The sequence below is a fragment of the Lingula anatina genome, chromosome 2, assembly GCF_051362555.1.
Source record: "Lingula anatina isolate TDL-2025a chromosome 2, LinAna3.0, whole genome shotgun sequence".
Taxonomy (NCBI): Eukaryota; Metazoa; Brachiopoda; class Lingulata; order Lingulida; family Lingulidae; genus Lingula; species Lingula anatina.
In genome coordinates this window covers 47825752-47845905 of record NC_141768.1, presented here as the reverse complement: position 1 = coordinate 47845905, position 20154 = coordinate 47825752, and the positions used below count along the sequence as shown (strand labels likewise).

Here is a 20154-nt window from a genome sequence, read left to right as displayed (position 1 = left end):
ATTATAAGTGCATGATTTTCGTATAACAAGATGGCGAATTACACGAACCGTTTAGCGGTCGTTGATTGGCTATCGCAAGCTATAAATTCTGAGATGAAAATACAGAAGCATACACTCCTTGACCATAGACAAGATGCGTACCTACATCGTCTTGGTTGCGTTGGCTCTCTGTTTGTGGTTGGGTTCGGCACAGGCTAAAAAGCTGCCTATTGAGGAAGAGGATACCATCGAATTTGTAGAGTGTAAGTTTTAACATATGCACTTAATGTCATAATTTTACATAAGTTATATTATAATACAATGTGTTGCGCTTTCTAAAAGAAGTGATTGTATTTTGACTTGACCAGCACTCATGCCCATAAATAGAAGACTATTTCATTTTTTTATGAACCTGTATGGATTTGTATTTTAATGCTCATGAAGGGTAAGGAAGAAAAGACTTGGTTCTTAACTGCTTGTAACTTGTAAATCAATTACTGCACGTCCACAATACTGGGTGACAACAATGGGTTATCATCTTTAAAAGTCTGTCCAAATATTTCTTTGCGTTGGATTACAATGGGGTGATTTCATATAAAGGGGTTGGATTCATCTTATTACTTAAGACAATTTTGTGTTTCCAAACATTGCTGTGTATTTTAAACTTTTTAATTCTTAGCCGAAAGTGACACTTAAACGGCGCTTGAATCTGGGACACAGACATACTAGTTAGTCTGTTTTGCAGCTGAACATTATGGAAAAGAAAGCTCTCAGAATGGTATTGTCATGTTTTTGGTCATCTCATGGATGATTTACAGCATACACACTAGGAAAAAGCAAAATTTGCACTTCGTCGCAAATTTTGATGGCTGAAAAAAAAAAAAAACGGGTTGTTGTGCGTTACCATCGTTTCTGTTTTCAACTTCGGTACAAAGTATTATCTCCTATACACGTGAGCTATACAAATTAATTGTTCAATTTCGGGATTAAAATACCTGAAATACACTGCTTTTCATAAAACACCAAGGTGTAAGGAAATCCAGTAATCTGAGCGTGTAATCACAGGTGTTATGACCCAATCCTGTTTCGTTTCCTCAGACACGCACGACAGCGAAAGCACAGCTTGCGTGTATTTTTGATTCCCGTTCAGATTCGGCCCAGGGACTTAGCGCAAATAGAGGAAATTTCCATTGGTGTAGTAATGACCCGGTCACATTAATATTAAATGAGACTTTTAAATTTGCTCTCTCCGGTTCCCACTTTTTGGCGTGTAACTCACGAAAAACGATTTCATGTCATCGCTGGTTAACCGCCGATTAAGGATCGCAGCGTGCTTTCCCAACTTTGTGAAGTTAAGTGTACTCTTCCCTGATAATTTTTAATGTGTTTAAAGTTACGTATTACTAAATTTATGAATATAAAGCAAAATACGATGCGTATTCTAAGCGGAAAGCGTGCTCACAATATCGGTGCCATGTTAAAGTTTTGATGCCAATGTCCCATTGTTGTTACCTATAGTATCGTGGACGTGCATAAGCGAAGCATAACTTTTCTCTTTTAATTGCTAATATCTGTTTTTGTTTGTTTAAAGTGGAAGCCAGACGAGATGCTCTGTTTGACCAGTTTGACAGACAGCGACGGGGATTCCTAACAGACCTCGTAGTCAAAGCACTTCGAAGTTCCTGCAAAGCTGTGATGTCCCCATTCAAATTTTCCTGTAAAATAGCTTCTAAACCCGCCTGCACTGCAGCTGCTGCCGCTTTAGGGACCATCACCGCTGTCATCCCAGGAGATTCTGTGTTGTGGTTTACGGCTTGTCAATGGGCAGTGGGTAAAGCTTGTGCATCGGGTGACCCAACTCCAAATGCCGTGTGTGGCCAGTTAGAAGATTACATCCGAGGGAACTTTGGAAAATAAAACAACTATCAGCATTGTTTACGTATGTGCATATATGGTGTCTGACGTTTTAACAACAACAACATGTCTAAAGATGTATTGGAATCTTGTATAAGAGAATTTGCCAATATTAAATCATGTTTTTTTCTCGTGAACTCAGTTGTACTGGAGGGAGAGGGGGGAGGGGGGTATGCGTGTCCTTTTCAAAAGTAGTGATCAAATATTATTAATATATTTCTAAATAAATTTTGCATTTACTCCCTAAAAATTACGTATTCTAATTCTCTCTCTCTCTCTCTCTATATATATATATATATATATCTCTCTCTCTCTGCGTCTTCCCGGGCTGAACACATACACTCGTGTGTGCGTGTCTGTGCGTGCGCGCGCGCTTGTGAGCACGTGCGTGTCTGTGCTGTTTAACAAATTGTGTTAAAATCCTGAAAAATTAGTATACCTTTATATTAAACATTATAGTTCTCAATAAAATAACAATTAGAATACGCAGTTACTAGCTACCTTCACCTAGCGTCACAGAGATTTAATAGATATTTGTACAGATTTCTCATTCTGTGCACATTAATGTATTGTCCAGCTAAGTTTTATTTCTTTTTATTTATTTATTTATTATCTATCTATTTATTTATTGACGGAATGAAGTTAACAACGTTCATTACTCAGCTGGCTTCTAGTATAGAATATACACTTTAGCATAGACAATTGGGGGGGGGGTCATATTGTGTTAGGTGAGATGGCATTGTTGGATGTGTTCATGATTGTGTTTTACGTCACTGGTGGCTCTCCCGGTAAACTTCAGCTGTGGAATTGAAGTGATACCAGTAGTGTGTTCTTGTACATATTCTTCATAACACACAATTTTTCCACAATGTAGTTTCGCATTAATTCAGTCAATGGGATACACTTGCAGATCACTTAACAAAATAACAAAACACCTTACAGCTTCGGTATTTTACCCCAAAATACTTTCTTGGTTATAAATTGAACTGTTTTAATATGTTTTTTAAATCTTCCAAGACTCAAACGCAAATTTCAAACTAGTACAACGTTTTATTGACTTTACATGTACTGAGTACAAGGCATAATAATACAGTAACCACCATTTTAAATACAAAACACAAAAGGCGCCAAACTAGAAGTACTCCCATATAACCCGGTACGCATCAACCATACCAAAATAAATAAATGACAAATTTCTTTTGATCAAGCAGTGCTTACAGATGTAGTATTCTCCAAATTGATGAAAAGCAATGTCTTTTTTTCGTTAAATTTGCATAAAACAGTATCAACAATTACTGGCCGAGTGCTTTGAGCTAGCCTCTGGTCAGTATTGGTCAGTCCCCTTCATGTCCACTGCAGTATAATATAATAATAAGGAAATACATTTAAATAAAGATGTATCATACTCTGCTTAGTTTAAAACTGTTATTTTTTCAATCTTTTTTTTATCAACACTCATCGTGTTCATTAGTATAACCTATGCAATATATGACAAAAACAACACTGTACAATCAATATGGCACCTCGAGGCTCTTCTTCTGAAATAACAAGAAGTTAAAACTAAAGCATCTCTGATAAATCTAAATTAGTCATAATAAAATCTTTTGATGTATGCTACAGATAATGACACTTAAAAGTAACTTGATTTCAATGAGACAAGGATAGGTGGCGCTTTCTTGAAAAGTAGCTTTGTCAAGAAGAGACAGGTACAGAGTTGCACAGATGAAAACAGAAGGAAGAGACAAAACTTATAGTCAGTCAAAGAGTTTTCCTGGCTTTTTTTCTCACGCGTTCTGAAATACATCTATGATCATTAAATGATCCATTTTCTTCTTTTTTTTAAGAAATAGATGTTTCAATGCCAAATTCAAATGATTGCATAGTATGTGGGACTTCCAAAACTCAAAATGGCCTGATATCTTCAATCTCTTGTACAGCCAGGACTTCAAATTGACCAACCACAGTAAGGAAAATGACAGTTAAGTCCATTGATAGAAAAAACATTCTTTGTAATTATTTTTTTTATAATAAAACATTGTATATGTGCATAACAACCCCCAGTCAACTCCAAGCGGCAACCCTGCAGAACGCGCTATGAAAAGGTCAGTTAATATGGTCACCTAGGCTTCACAGGGCTAATAGCCAGAGCACACATGAACTAGGACGACGCAACGCTGGGGAGAACTTGTCACGTCTAGGCAACAATTCTATCTGTTTGAAATCACAGTTTTAGAACGTATTTTTTTTTTCTGATCTCCGTCCCCAGTTCATGGTGATCCGTTTGCTCGTTGGCAGTGTTAGATCGTATGTGAAAGGTATTATGCTGTAACATAACACACTCATTGTATGTGTACTAAGGCACTGCAAGATAAGTCTCCCAGAGCAGCAGCTACTGGCTGCCAGTGTTATTCTCCCCCCATCTTCCTTGAAGCCTCTGTGAACACTGATTTGGGCATACCTCAAGCAATATAAGCTTAAAATGCTGGCTACTTTTTTTTAGTATCTACTATAGGTATAAAAGAGAAACTCTACATCCAATTTGATTATGTAGAAACATCCGAAGACCAATGAACAAAATCTACATGATTACCAATAACGTGACTAAATCTGACAGTAAATATCATCAAAAATAACCATCTAAAAGCAAACTTTTTTTACGATGTAACTATACACAAAGATGATTACTATATATGTATATGTATATATATTTCTATATATATGCACTTACTCTACAGCCACACTGCATATCTACTGTGATATGTGAACAATGACAAGGTTTAGTGTTGTGCAAGTAGGGATACTAATGGCACAGGCCTGTGGCTGGATTTGGGAGGGGGCGGGGGGGAGGGGAAATCCGACATCACCAAATGATCAGTCCACTTGAAAATTTATGGCACAAAATATAACTCCGTGTGAAGAGCTGAGCACCCCTGTATGTTTTTGAACACAGTTTTATGTGCATTTCGTGACTACGGAGGTCCTCATCCCCACCACCCCCAGAAACTCAGTACATCTGCCAGAGAAAAAATAAAAAAACAATAGCACCATCACCGATACACAGAAATCTGACGCCATCTCTCTGCGCCATGTGTTGTGCCATGAAATCTGTAGTGAGAAATATGTGAATAATTCTGCCTTGGTGAGTTTCTATTCCACGCCCCAAAACTTGAGCCTACTAGTATCCCTTGGATCAACAACATGAATGGGTGCAGTCTTTAAGAGCTCCCATTTCAAATCAGGCATGAGATGTCGAGGCGATGGACTCGCGAGTCCCTGTGATTATCTGTATGATGGAGCCTTCTGCGCTCGCAAACCATTCTGTCATAGAAAAAATTCATACAGTACTTGCAATAAATATAGTCATTGCACATTTCATACTTTTTTGTTTATGCAAAAAAAGCCCCACAATTTAGACTGCCGGGATGCAGTTTTGATCTGTGCTTCACCTTTTTCATCTCTTTAAGCAATGTGAAAACAACACAAAAATATAATAATGTTTAGCTGGCTACTATTTTGTGGTAGTAATAGCTTTCTCAATTATTTAAATATGCCATCTGCCCTCTAGAAAATAAGAAGGAAAAAAACAACAGCCATCTAATGACTGGATTAATTGTGAAAACAAATCAGAAAGTCCACAAGTATTGTTCTGACTTTTTTACAAAACCCCACATTCCACGTTATTCACTTGTAGGAATTCTCTAGATAAAATATCCACCCCTTGCAGACTCCATATCATCACAGTTATGCTCATTCGTGGGCCCAATACACTATTTCTGTCCACTGTTTGCAGCTGACAACCTTCATGTGGCGTGCCATGCAGGCCCCGAAATGAACCAGTTTTTTAATTCACAGGGAATCTCAAAAATTTGTGCACCATTGTTATGTTTTACAAAACACAGACGACGATAAAAGTTTCACTAGAGACAGACAATAACACTACTACTACTTTACTCTAAGAAACATATAATCAACTCTACACTCTATAGGTTGAGATCAAATCGTTATATGGCAGTTGAACCAACTGTTTCTCTTATTTTTCCCTAATGCAAAGAATGGTGGCTTATAGCTAAAACCACATATACCTACATAACTTTTACAAAGTCCAACACACTGGTGCTTGATAGCTCCACGAGAGACGAGATGACAACAATCCCATCAGGCCTCTGAACGATACATACCACCCTTTCATCAACAAGAAAGAAAAGGAAGAGGAAAAAAAATCATGCATTCAAGAAATTTTCAAAAATATCTCAGCTATATATGTATGGCTTCACGATACACGGTAATAGTACTATAATAGCAGGTATAATACATAGAAATGCTCTCCCCCCTGGTATATGTAAAGAAAAGTTTTCCCTCCTGCTATAGGACAGTAGTATACACACCGGGTTGTTTAGTCTGCACCCTGGCCACAGCACCCCGTCAGTCAGAGGTCAACTAGAGAACACTGTGCTGCTGTCAGGAAAGCACCATGAAAAACAGGGTCGTTTACAACAGACCCGCCCACATCAGGGTGCTGCTCGGCAGCTTGGACACCACAACACATTTTTTCTCAAATTTTTTTTCTGAAAAAATATATCTCTGCATTTTGCATCCTCTATCAACAATCTGGTGTTGTGCATCTCCCAAAGTTTTAAGTCAACCCATGTTAAAGGGACGACTAATGCTGCCTTCCCCTGCCCCTTAGCACATTGCCATATCCAACCCTCTTTTCCCGGTTGTTAAGTTCATTATCTCATCTTCAACAATTATCACCATCTTTCCCAACCCCCCATATCAAAAACTCTCTTTATATCTGGTATATGTTGGGGGCAGGGGGGCTACAGCTATCACATTCTGCCACTGCCCTTGACTCCAAGCCAGTTTTCATTACTCCAAAAATAATAATAATAAGCATATAAATTATGAAACATCAAACTATACCTAGCACAAAAAAGTTTACATGTTTAAAATAATACATGTGGAGGTTGAACCAATCCAGTTGGAAAAAATAAGTGCAGTAAAAGTACACGGTATAAACATCCCCAAGAATGTCCATAGAAAACATTGTCATCTGAATTGTCCAACAATTGCCGTCCTTTTTTAATTCAAAGCACAAACAGTTACGAAATACAAGAATGATAGGCACACGGTGAGCAATAGGCCAAAAATCACGAGCCATTGACGATGCAAAAGACAAAATTCTCCTTCTGCATCAGCAAAATCCAAAATAAAAATGGATGATCTTTCTAAACCGTCTCCTATCTCCAATCAATGGTGCATGCCTCCCAGTTTGCTGACGCTACTTCACCATGCCTAATGATTTTCAAAAAGGCAATATGGTCTGCAAGTTTGAAGGATTAAATGTTCTAGAAAAAGTTGGTTATATATTCATGCCAGTTTCCACGGCGACAACCAATCACATCCAAGTTGTCTGCCAATTGTAGAGACCAGCCGTCCTTCACTCTGAGTATTATAATAGGATGGACTTGAAAGAATTTGGCTTCGGTATCCAAGTTCAGAAAGTAAAGGATAAAACTAACAAATAAAGAAAAGAATTAAGAATAGAATTTGAGACAATAATTCCAACCTCCAAGCATACTTAAAAAGTTCTTGAATACAATTAGAATCCATTTCTTCATTTAGCATCACTGAGATTCATTAAAAACTTCCATCTTGCCATGATAACCTATATAATATAAATCCACCTCAACTGGAGTAGTTACCATGGCAACTTTATGACATTACACTATGTGTATAATACAGTCTTAACGCTATGTAAATAAAGTTCATGCATACCTTACAAGAAGTTAAAAATAGATTTTAGGTGAACCTACTCTCATGTCCCCAGCTTAGAATAATTTTTCATGAAAGTAAGCTCACCTTCTAATCCTTCAGGGGTGGCTGCATGCATACACATTTGGTTACAATGACTGTAAAAATCAAACTTAACATACACAAATATATATATGTGTGTGTGTGTGTGTGTGTGTGCATGTTTGTAAGTGTAAGTGTACATGTGGTTAATCATCTGAATAAGTGGTCGGATAAAACCCTTCCCCCAAAAGTAGACATTAAAAGTACTTTACAAAAAAGCCGTAAGCACAATAACAACCATTAAAAAAAAAACAACAGCCATTGCATGGCTATACAACCATCATTAACATAGATTTTGGCAAGTGCAAGACAATGACACAGGTGTTCAACAAAGCTAAAAATATAATTTAACCATCCAAAAAGCAACAAAATAATCATGGCACTGATATCTAGAGAGGCCAGTGATTCTGCAGGTGCTCCTTCATATTTGTCATCGCCCAACAAAACGTATAGTACAAGGATCACGAGCAAAATCACCGACACTCTTAACAATGATTTATCATATCTGTGACCAGGGAGTACCAATCAGCCCTTGAAAAATAGTCTGTACCTGCTCTCCCAGCTTATGATGTATTTCTTACAAACACAGAGTATTCCCAAGAACTGTGTGGATCTCCCTTGCCCAGCAGACCTAGCAATAAGCATTATCTATCTACAAAGAAACCATCATACAGGTCTCATTTTATATTCTCCTGGTAAAATTTTACCCTTAATAATGAGTTACTTTGAAGAAAAACAATGGAGTCCAATACTTAGAACTGAAGTGTAGTTCCTACAAATCTTAGTCATGGGTTATGTCACTCAGTGATGCTTCATGAAGAAAAAAACAGTAAACTTGTGTGTACTTAATTAATCAAAACCCAACCATCAACAGAGCGCATTACTGGTAGCAACCACAGAGCTCGCATTGCTGTCACGGGAGTTTTCGCTCAGGATACGATTCTGTTGGTTATCTGCACAACGGCGCATGTGCTTCTCCAGCGTACTTGGCACAGAAAAGGGCATGTTACAGAACTTGCAGCGGTAGACGTCCTTGCCGAGTCGCCCATGCGTTTTCATGTGTCGTGTGAGCTTGCTAGATTGTGCACATGCATAATTACACAGTGCGCATTTGTACGGCTTCTCCCCCGTGTGACTGCGGCGATGGACTGTCAAATTACTACAATTCTTGAATATTTTCCCACAATACTCACAGGTGTCATTGCGACGATGCTCCTTCTTCTGGGGCGTGTTGACAGGCAGCGAGGGCAGTGACTGCGGGCGATGAGAGGATGGGGGCAAGCCGCCCATTAAGGACGCCCCTTTCTCGTGGATGCGAAAAGCGCTGTTGTCTGCGGTGATGCCAGGCACTCCATTGGCTTGCGAGTGTCTCACTGTGTGTTGAAGGGAAAGATGAGGAGGAGGAGGATGCGGGAGATTGCCAATAAATACATCTCGGGGGTGGATACCATGTGGAGAGAACCAGGGGTAGAATCCTTCAAAGTTGGCCACCCTTCGATGATGCTGCTCCATCAGCTGCTGCTGTTGCTGCTGATCCAGTTTCTTTCTCTTTATGAACTCGGGGACACCAGCCTCGTAAGATGGTGATGGTAATGGCTCTGTATCAGAGCGTCGCTCACTTTTCACCACTGGGCTCCTCGCAGAGCTGCACGGAGACCCCGGTGGCTCTTTTACCCCATTTTCAACAATGTTCTCAGATCCATGTTCCTTCCTCTCTGATGTGGCAGATGATGATGATATGGCTATTGTTTGTTGAGTACTTTCTGCTAATGCTTGTTTAAAGGCTTCATCATATTGCTGAATGTTCTTTAAGAAAGAGGACTTCATCACTTCCTTCAATACAGAGCGAGACTCTGGATCCGAGTTGGGAGAGCTGCCACGTGAACTGCCATCCTCCTTATTGGGATTCTGGCTCTCTTCTGGGAATGCAGTGCTGCTGGGGGACCTTGTGTTAAGCTTCTGAGAGAACGCGCTGGGTCTTTCCACAGTCAAGTCCTTAGGCTGGTCCTCCGCCGTCTGCTTGTCTTGTAAAGTCTGCTCAGTGCTGAAGTGTGCTGCTGCCTCTTTGTGAAAATGTGAAAGATCTGTGGGTTGGTCACCTTCTGCAAACTCCATGCCCTCCATTTCCTCTTCCTCTTCTTCCTCCTCAAATTCCTCTTCAAACTCCTCCTCCTCTTCATCCTCCAGCTCCGACTCCTCGCCTCTCTGAGACAGCCGGTTGGAGTCCGGGCTAGCGGTGGAGAGGCCACTGTTATCTGACCCTGCGGCAGACAAATTGGATGCTTGAGAGGACATGGGCGATTTGTTCCTATGGGTCTTCATGTGGCGTTTCAGCTTACTTGCCTGCGTGCATGCATGGGGGCAAAGGGGGCACTTGAAAGGTTTCTCTCCCGTGTGCGATCGCCGGTGGACTATCAAATTACTCTGGAATCTAAAGCTTTTTCCACAAAATTCACAGGACTTGAGTCGCTGTGCTGTTGGTGCTGACAGCGGATCCTTGGGTTGTTCCGAAGGTTGACTAGAGCTGGGAGAGAATGCTGACGGCTGTGGATTAGCTGGAGAGTAGGGAGGAGCTGCGGAGCTGGCGCTGTGACGTCTTGTTGTCGTTGGAGAAGGTGTAGGACTATAATCTGTGCCTGCAAGTCGTCGTAGCTGCTGGGAGTAGTAGTCAAGCTCAGACAAAGTTGCCCCGCGCAGACTAGCCTCTCTAAGCTGGAGGAGATGGGAGCGGTCTAACATTGGTGGAAAAGGCCCCTGTGGATCAAAGCCCGGCGGCCAGGGATATAAACCCCTTTTATTAAACGGATCTGCCATCATTTCCAGGCGCATTTCCGGCCCAGGTGGACGGTGAAAATTGCCAGGATGCAGGCTTCCAAAGGGAGATCGCTGCTGCACTTCTGAAAACGGGCTTCTAAATGGGAGGAAAAGATTAGGGGGAGTTCCATTCATCTCTCCTATTGACCTAGGAGTGTGAGACGATGGTCTGCTCGTTTGTGGTTGATTAGACTTTTCCGATTTTTCCTCCTCATCATCCTCTCCTTCCTCTTCTTCCTCTTCCTCGTCCATTTCTTCTGTCTTCGGCCTCTCCATCTTTACTGTTTCAGTTTTATTGCCATTAGTTTCTGCTGCCGCTGCTGCCTGAGGTGGTTCAAAGGACAACCTCGGCTCAATCTCTAGGTAGATCTTCATGCCGTGTGCATTCTGAACATGTTGGAGAAGGAACCAGGCCGAAGTGAACTTTGTAGTGCATGTTCCACAAACAAAGTTGCTGGGTTCTGAAAAGAGAAGACATGAAATATTTTAGCTTCCTTTGTTTTTCACTTTATATCACAAATGAGCAATGTCTTTAAAAGTGAATGTGTTAACCTGTGGGTTGTAAGATTCCAAACCAAAGCTGTAGAGCAGAGCTCTGAAAATATTGAAAAACATTCTAATACCACTTTATGTATGTATTTTTCCATGCATTCATATTTTCCATTCTGTATACCAGTCTCACTACCACACTATTTGCCAGAGCAGGTCATTTCCAGCTGGCTGCTACAGTATTGCCCTATCAGTCTTCTACAACTGCTACATCATATGATCAAAGGGAAGATCACTATTTGACCACATCTGCTGCGATGACTATGGTAAAAACTTGAACATTTAGTCATTTTAAAAAAATTCTTCCAGAAGACGATTCTCTGACAGTGTAATTTTTTTTTCACTTTGAAAATTTTCACCAAACTTGAAAATGGGACTTTCCATTACATTGAAAAGTTTTATCAACTTATATGGGTGTGTGTGTCGGATTGACACATTTTAAAATATTAATTAATTTTTAAGTGACAAAATTTTCAAGTTTTTACCATAAAGCAAGGGTGCCTGCTGGTGTATGCATGGACACACTATATGAGTAACTCCATCTTGCAACATGTAAATTTCTGTGTAGGTTCAGGCCCATAGCCAGCACTTTCAAAAGGGGGGTTCTTTTTTTGAAAAAGTGGATCTTTTACCATAAAACCTTCATGTACCTAGATCAAATTTTACCCAAAGTGGACCTTTTCCCAGCGAACCCCCCCCCCTGAACCCCCCCTGGCTACGAGCCTGAGGTTTCTCTCAAGTTTTCAGGTAAAAATACCCTAAGAAAAGTGGGCTGTGAACTGGGTTCAGACCAGGATGCTGAAAAAAATCTATGACCCTTATGATATAAATAGCATATCCTGCCTGTTGTTTGTACCCAGGCTATTGATGATTATCTCTGCATCACCAGAGTCAACTTTACTTTTTATCTGTGTTGTGTCTTGTATGAGTTTCTAAAGTGTGTGGGCAGCCCTGGTATTCTTCTATAACATAACTCCCCCACACCACCTTTACCCATAGACTACCCAGACTAAACTCTATTAGTGAATGCAGGCTTAAGGGCTTCCTAAATTAGATATTACCAAACAATTTCTGTTTCTTTTTTCTATTGTTCATACATAAAGGTCTATTTTAGATCTCGAGCAATGCAAGTCATGGAAACACAGACACTGGAGGAATTTTTAGAAAGGAAAAATGGCATCTCATCTGGCTCATCCCATAGGTGTGAACAATGACAGGCAGCTGCATCATATTATGTAAGAAGACTTGGTGTGAAATGCAACCCCAGGCCGTGCTCTGTGGGGGGAAAAGGTCAGACTGTTATACCTGTAGCATGCATAATTTGTTCAGGTGCAAAGTGGTTCATGTCACAGTCAGAGAGTATACACCCAATGTAGGCCTGTTGGTTGCTTGGCTCTCTGTTAATGTACTTATTTTTAAAAGGTGTAGGATTCTATATGTGTGTGTGTGTGTGTGTGTGTGTGTGTGTGTGTGTGTGTGTGTGTGAGAGAGAGAGAGAGAGGTTAGTGCACTAATATTTAATAAGTTACAGGATTCTATGACGGGGGAAAGAGAGGTTAATACAATTATATTTAAAACATTATAGGATTCTATGAGGAGAGAGAGAGAGAAATAGCAAAAAATCAAATACAGATAAAAAAGGGGAAAAGCAGGTAAAACTAGAGGATCAGAGAGGCGATACCGCCTCCTGATATTGTACCACCAGCTGGGGTAAGCGCATTTGTATGGGAAAGAAAAAGAAAGTGGGGCCCCACCTGTATGGTTGTGGGTGACAAGCTGCAGGAAATGTAGTAAACAAGGTGTTTTTTTTTTTTTTTTTTTTTTTCAGTTTTGGCATCTAATGGCTGCTTTTCCCATGAAAATGCACCGATTGACCCCGAACTTCCACACATTAAAGCAGTCTGCAATTGTAACCCCTCAGTATAATATGAGAGCTAAGGTCTGCTTAGTTTCTGAACATTGGCACAAACAAATATCTTTTTGCAGAAATTCCCTTTTTTGCGATCTAGGAGGATAATTGGTAATGGTGCCTTTTATCCCACGCCACCCTGCGGAGCCGTACGATATGGGTTGGTACTAAAACCACGAATACCCCCAGCTTACACACTGGTGGTACTAACTATGGGCATATCTTTGCCAGTTTTGAAAGTATAAGCACTGAAAAAAGTTGCAAAGTTCAGTCCATGGTGAAAAGTAGGTCAAAGGTCAATTTCAAGGTCACAGTTAAATGCCAGTATATGACTTCCTATTCAACTTCAATAGTAACTATTGACCCAACTCTTCTAGTTTTGGAGATATAAGAGACTAAAAATTTTCAAACTTCAGTTAATGGTGAAAAGTAGGAATGTACTTTTTGATACAGCATAACTCGTGAACCGTATGGAAAACAAAAAAACGGAGACCACCTACAGTGTTGGGCTTGACATGCTCTATCAAATGCAAAAAACAAGAGGTCTCTAGCATTAACGACTCCAGAATTAGAGAGAGTTTTATGTTTCAGCATCTAATGGCCACTGCTCCCGTGAAAATGCATAGATTGACTCGAAACGCACAGAGATGAAAGATAACCTGAAGGGTAACAACTACCAAAAATATTAGAGGTTAGGTCTGCGTAGTTTCTGAATATCAGCACAAATAATTTTTTTTTCGTAAAAAAATTCCCTTTTTTTGAAAATTTTGGCCTGTTTGACCTTGAAATAAAGGAGAAAGGTCAAATCCAAGGGCATATTTGGAATCCTCATATGTGACTTTCGGTCAGACTTCTATATTAATTTTTCCCATAATTCCTTCAGTTTGGGAGATATATAGCATTGAATTTTCAAAAATTTTGACAAGGGTGCATTTCAACGAGCGTCATGCCCAGGCAATTGCACCGATCGAGACAAAAAAACCAGGGGGTTCAAGTTGAGATTATATGTGACCTAAATCCAAGAGATGGGGACACAGGCCCATGCAGTCTAGGAGGAGAAGCGGTAACGGTGACTTGTATCCCACGCCACCCTGCGGAGCCGGCGGAGCTCACGGAGCCGGCGGAGCTTACGGAGCCGGCGGAGCCGTACGATACGGGTCGGGACTAAAACCATGAGTACCGCCAGCGTACACGCTGGTGGTACTAATTAGGGTTAAAAATCAAAAGATTACATGGAAGGACTTAAACAGGGAAGTACATGTTCTGATGGCTGACCTTAGCCAGGCCATTGGTTGGCAAACTGCCACATGCTACATTAAGTATTTTAGGAACTGCGCAACATTGCAGCAGCCAAGTTACTTTACTGGGTAGTATAACAGGTCATCAGAAAATGTAAACATTTCCTTCAGCTTTTGTGGGGTGATACTGCCAGTGAGGAGATACTTCCCAGCTGGGCCGTCTGTTCAAAAAAACATAGGTTATAAAAAAAATGATCATGCCAATCAAACATAAACCATGGACAATTGGATGATTAAGATTTTTTTGTGGTGAGGTAAATTTGAGGTCACAGCAAGATATTAAGTATTAAACAAATACATTAAAAAAACTTCTTGGTTTCAAAAAAGAAATTTTCCTACCAAACCGTTAATTTAAAGGTTGGTAAGAGTGAAAGATGAATTTAAATTTTCTAAAACCTAAAACAAATAGGTAAAAACCTTAATACCAAATGCATTATCACAGAAAAAATAGACATGAATCACGTTCCCTTTAACAACAAGCACCTTTTAAACCTCACAGCAGAAAAAAACGCAAAAGCCCATCAGAGAGCAAGAAAGCAGCCACCATCTTTGAAAATGCCACACTTCAAAACCAATAGCTCTGTGCATGTTTTTAATATCTAATCTAATCCATGATGCTGGCATTCAGTTCCCCTCTCCTCTACCTCTCCACACGCCAATAGCTTGCGCAACACATGTCCGCCCAGCAGGAACACGACTTACGAGTACAGACAGAGCTACGGAGCATGTCACATGACCCCTGCAGACATTTGCAAAAACTGCTTCGCTTTAAATATACAGTTATGAGGATTCCAAGTTTAAATCATTTCTGTTTGAATTCAAGAGGTTTGTGCCATCCAGGCAAAATATATTTTTTCTGATTACAACACGATGTTAAATCTATTTCTTTTTAATTTAACTCAACCACAGAGGGCCACCAGTTCATTGACCTAACATTGATACCTACTAGTAATATTAAAATGGCCTCAGTTGAGAAGATTTTTGAAGCTTCACGTTAATCTCCTGAAAGTTAATGTTCTACTAAAAGTGGGTATAAGGCACAGAATGACACAACATCATATTATATCACAAATTTCCCCGAGGTAAAACTATTTAGTTCAAGATTTAGAATAAAAATGCAGACTTTGTGCAAAAATAGATACCTAAACCTGTTGAGCACATGTTACAGAAAATTGTGGTTACCCACCCCTGACTTTCGACTTCTCATTTTGTAATTGTCTGACACCTCTGCTGACAAGGCAGAATGGAGTTGGAATACCATGGCAGCCTCAAGATTGTCAAATACACGTCCCACTAACCACAACCTCCCACCAGACCTTGAACTCTACGTCAAATATGTTCACACCTCTTCTGTCATGTACTGCTGACTCTTAATATCATGCTTTCTCATTTATTCAATATTTAATATAAATCATTATTCAAAAGAGGAGATATGACCACTCTACGCACTGCCAAAGGCCTGGTCAATTCAGCTTGAATATGAGCAAAAAACCAGAGAAGATAGCTGAGATTAAACGCTACTAGCTACACAAAGGTGAAATGACACCATCTAGTCCAAGCATGAAGAAGATTTGGAGGTCAGTTTCTGCTTTCAATATCAATGGAAACAAAATAAAATAATCCCAGTGTGTCTCCCATCTCAATTTAATCGATCCATCAAGTTGGCTGTCCAGCTGCCTTGTTTGTCTAAGGCCACCTGCCCAGTCACCTTAGTTGACCATTATGATGACCGGGCAAGTAGCGGCAGAAATTAACAGACCACTGCCAATAAACAACTTTTAATTTACCGTCTGGCAATAAAGCATGCCTGGTATTGGTCTGGGTATCTTAAGTGAGAGGTTTAAAATAATTTATGATGGATATGCAGAGACAGTTTACAAAAGAGTGGTTTATTTTGCAGAAAAGATGAAAATGGCTTGTGTTAACCCAACAGATGATATATGCTTGCTCTGACCTTGGGAGCCCAACAGCCGCCAATGAAACTGAGAGAGTTGTTTTCAAAGTTTCCCATGTCACTGAAGTCCTACAATCAGGGGTAGACCTTTTTTAGCCATTTTCAACACTTTTCATCCTTAAAAAATACCACGTCCAAAACTGTATACAAAATTTTTATTTTCAATTCTATTTAATTCTTATTCTATTTTTGGAGTGACTGACATAATGGAGAAAAATGATGATTTTGACCAGTAATGTTAAAAATGTTTATTTTTAAACTCAAATGTTTCTCAATTATTTTGGACAGGACAGACCTTGGTGAAAAAGGAAAAACTGCAGAAATATCATAATATTACTATCGTGACTAATTTTGCCATAAAAGTCTTCTGTACATTATAAAACTTGAACCAAACTTCCTAGTACTGTAAATATACCTCTATATCCTAGACAGGGGTAGCACATTTCAATTTTTTAAAGCCAAATCACAATTCTTTCATCACTTTTTTTTGTTAAACTGGTTTAAATTTGACAAAAACAAGTCAAATCAACTAATTTTAGTTGGTTTTATCAAGCCCTATCCCTGCTAGGCAAATCCATTTAGAATTTATTTCAATAGGAAGGTCCCTCTCCCAGGTTTCTCTTGAAGTCTTTGTTAATGAAGTAAGACAACTTGTTTTTAAAAAATGTCTTTGTCTAATTTAGATATATATCTACCTATTAATCTAAAAAAAAATATGATTCTTTCAATTCACCAACAGAATTCTTTCACTAAATATTGGTAAATACCCTGTTCTTTTTATTGTCATATTTAATTACCATATGACTTTGGGTACAGATTTTAGTGGGCGGTATATGACAGATTTTGATTGATGCAGTCATTAAGTGACCAAATAGTGCTGACCTCACAAGATAGTTTTTATTATCAACTCAGTCTCTGACTTTATGAACAGAAATCAAAGACCAATGAATTCCTCAAACAGACCAAACTTCATAAAAACAGCAATAATTGTCTCAAAACAAGACAACAGTGACAACTGAATTGCTTGCTTTAAATATATTACAAAAATGACATGGACATAAATCCCTTTTATTTATTAGACAAGAAGGAAGAGGAACTGGCAAGTTTTATGGCTCACAAAAACACAAAACCAGTTAGTAGTGAGCTCTGAATTTTGTTTTTAGTTTTGTTTATATACTTTCTTGTATCAACTTGGCTCCCCAGAAATAAATAATAACAAAATTGCCAAAATCCTTGGTGAAAGATAAATCACATGTTTCTCCAAACCTCTACTGGAATTGAAAAATACACTATCATCAAAATATCATATAACCAATCCAGATAATAAATTTACCCAACACTGTGTTCCCCCCCCCTCCCCCGCCCCACTTTATATTTTGACAGAGTCAAGTGCCACTATAAATATACTGTTTTACAATGAATCAGTTGCTATAAAATGTCAATACAATGCCAGCGTTGTATTTAGAAGGAGAGAGTTATTTTTAAACAATAAGACAAAGAACAGTGCCTGTGTAGAACAAAATATAAGAAAGGAAATGCATCTTGTCTTAAAGCCTCAGATTTTGCTGCAAGCAGACAGATAAAGTTACAATCCAAGACTCAGTAACTTTTTTTATTTTCTGCAAATATATCTATCACTTTATTAATTTTTTTCCTAGTACATATGACAACAAGGGCACAAGAGAGTTTAAACATGATGACTAGCACCTATAACCCCCCTCCCTTGACACTATCTCAACTATTTAACTCTTTTGTTGGTTGCTTTTACAATACCAGGATGGACACACACAGACACAAAATAATTAATTTATAAATGATAAAATAATATTCCAGAACACCAGTTGTCCTTTGACTCACAGTTGGGGGGGGGGGGGGGGGTAAGGGGGATCAGTGAGTTAGAATAAAACTGCCATTTTGCCAGGAAAACGTCTCAAAACTTGATCTAGGTCCTGAGCCACTACTAAAGTTAACCAAACTAAGGGGGTAAAAAGGTTTCTATTTTCAGAAAAAGAACTACCTTTAAAATTGCTGACTACAGGCTGGATTTGCTTATAACCTCAACATTATTCAGTGCTTATAATATATTTTGCCAAAAGATAAAATGAAAAAAAAAATGGGAATTTTTTTCTTTTAATTAAAGGTTATAATTAAAACTTGAAAATTTAACCACCAAATACGTTTATTTAAAAAATAGAAGTTTCAATAGTGAAGCTCTTCCAGTATGCTGTTAATTTTTTATGGAATAACTAGTTAATTATCTTATATTTAGCTGCCCAATATGCACCTACGACCAAATTATTCGCTGATCTGAACACCAGGTGTACCTACCAGAGGATCATTCACCACAAGGTAAAGCAATTAATAAAAAAAAAAGGTGGAGTAGACATACATAGAATTTATTTATATATATATGCTACTGTGCTTTGTGCTATTCCAAAAAAGCGTAAGCTCACAAGGCATTGTGGGAAACTATCATATATAACGGTCTATTTCAGGTGTTTTTCTCCTCTAAAATAGCATCCTATCAAGTATCTTATGTCTGGTCATGTATCAGTTTTAGATCCTGCTGATTCTCTCACCTCAAAGAGTTTCTCAACTATTCACACTGAAACCTGGTTTACTAATTACCTAACATACTACAGGGAGATATCTATTACACAGGTTGATGTCAGTACTTGGTGTCAGCAATCAAATTTAAACATTTTTTAAAAATTATATCCTCAAATAATTTTGTTAAATAAACAGAAAAAAAAATTGATTCAAAAGTTAGAAAAGTGAGATGATTTTATTTCAGAAGGTTCACTTTTGTGACTTTAAATTTTAGATTAAATGAGTTTTTTTTGAAAACTCAAAGTAACTACTGTAATTATAAATTCAAACACAGAAAAGTTACAAAGAAGATAACAAGCGAGGAACAACTGAACTGAATCAGAAGAAAGCAATGTTAAGTGTTACGGAGGCGTCCTGTAACCTAAGCCACTGATCTACAAAGTAAAATAAAGTGAAGCACCTTGTAATAAAATGAACATGTGTTAATCACCATTAGCATCAGATGCATGTCATTATGCAACTTAAAAAACATCCATTCACCAGGATGCACTATCAGACATAACAGATGTTTATGTAATACATATTTAGTATAGAACAGCCATACACATGTGGAAGGTCACAGTTCGGGGGGGGGGGGGGGGGGTAAAACCACCGTTTTGGCTGGAAGAGGTCAGATCTGAACCACAATTTGATCTGGACTTTGTGTCATTACTTAGTTGGGCCAGCTAGAGAGGTTAAAAGACCATATTTTTACAGAAAGAGCCCTCCTCCACCCCTCTGGTGTGTATAAACCTGAACTGGTCAAGGTCTTCCTGATGTCACCAAACAACCAGATCACAGAGACCCCCACCCCACACGTGCCTCTGCTTTACAGACACCTGCATCTTACTTTAAAAATATTTAACCTGGTGTTGAGAAATCTGATCTGGACTGGGGGTTTCAGCTCCTCTACTTTCAGGGTAGGTTTGCACTGTTTTCAGACTGCTGACAGGTTACTTGTGGTCTGTTATGAATGCTTGTACTTTCACCTTATACACTGAACCCAACAATCCTCGACAGACTCACCGAAGTTCATGTTCAGATACACAGCAAACAGTTCAAAGTTGATCCTCTGGCTAGAATGTTTTAGAATGGATTTCTTTTCTCTACATCACAAATAAAGTCTTTGAGAATTTCGGGGCTGATAGCCCAAAGGCCCTAGTTGGGACTTTTTTTCACCTGGTTTACCATTTTAATAGTCAAATCGTTGATATACAAATGAAATTAACTGAAATTAATTTCCTCAGTTAAATAATATTTTTTGCAAGCTGGTATAAGCCCTGTCTACTCAA

General features: G+C 38.9%; 2 protein-coding genes across 4 annotated transcripts in view; one reads left to right on the top strand and one right to left on the bottom strand.

Annotated features, from left to right (window-relative positions):
* Positions 1–103: 103 nt before the first annotated feature.
* LOC147763778 (uncharacterized) lies at positions 104–2030 on the top strand. Its single transcript, XM_087006198.1, has 2 exons — positions 104–242; positions 1571–2030. The coding sequence occupies exons 1-2, from the start codon at positions 134–136 to the stop codon at positions 1894–1896; spliced, it is 435 nt and encodes a 144-aa protein (XP_086862324.1). The 5' UTR covers positions 104–133; the 3' UTR covers positions 1897–2030.
* An 893-nt stretch (positions 2031–2923) lies between these two features.
* The window catches only part of LOC106173020 (BCL11 transcription factor A-like), a 66582-nt gene continuing 49351 nt past the window's right edge, over positions 2924–20154 (bottom strand). For all 3 annotated transcript variants that reach the window (XM_087003720.1, XM_087003721.1, XM_013553995.2), the window contains exon 3: positions 2924–11024. In XM_087003720.1, the coding sequence (XP_086859846.1) occupies positions 8617–11024 (2408 nt within the window). In that variant the 3' untranslated portion in view covers positions 2924–8616. The remainder of the gene's footprint in view (positions 11025–20154) is intronic.

Excerpts from the sequence above, each read along its gene's own strand:
- LOC147763778 (XM_087006198.1), top strand. The coding sequence starts at position 134 with ATGCGTACCTACATCGTCTTGGTTGCGTTGGCTCTCTGTTTGTGGTTG. Across the intron at positions 243-1,570 it reads TACCATCGAATTTGTAGAGT|TGGAAGCCAGACGAGATGCT; the intron begins GTAAGTTTTAAC and ends GTTTGTTTAAAG.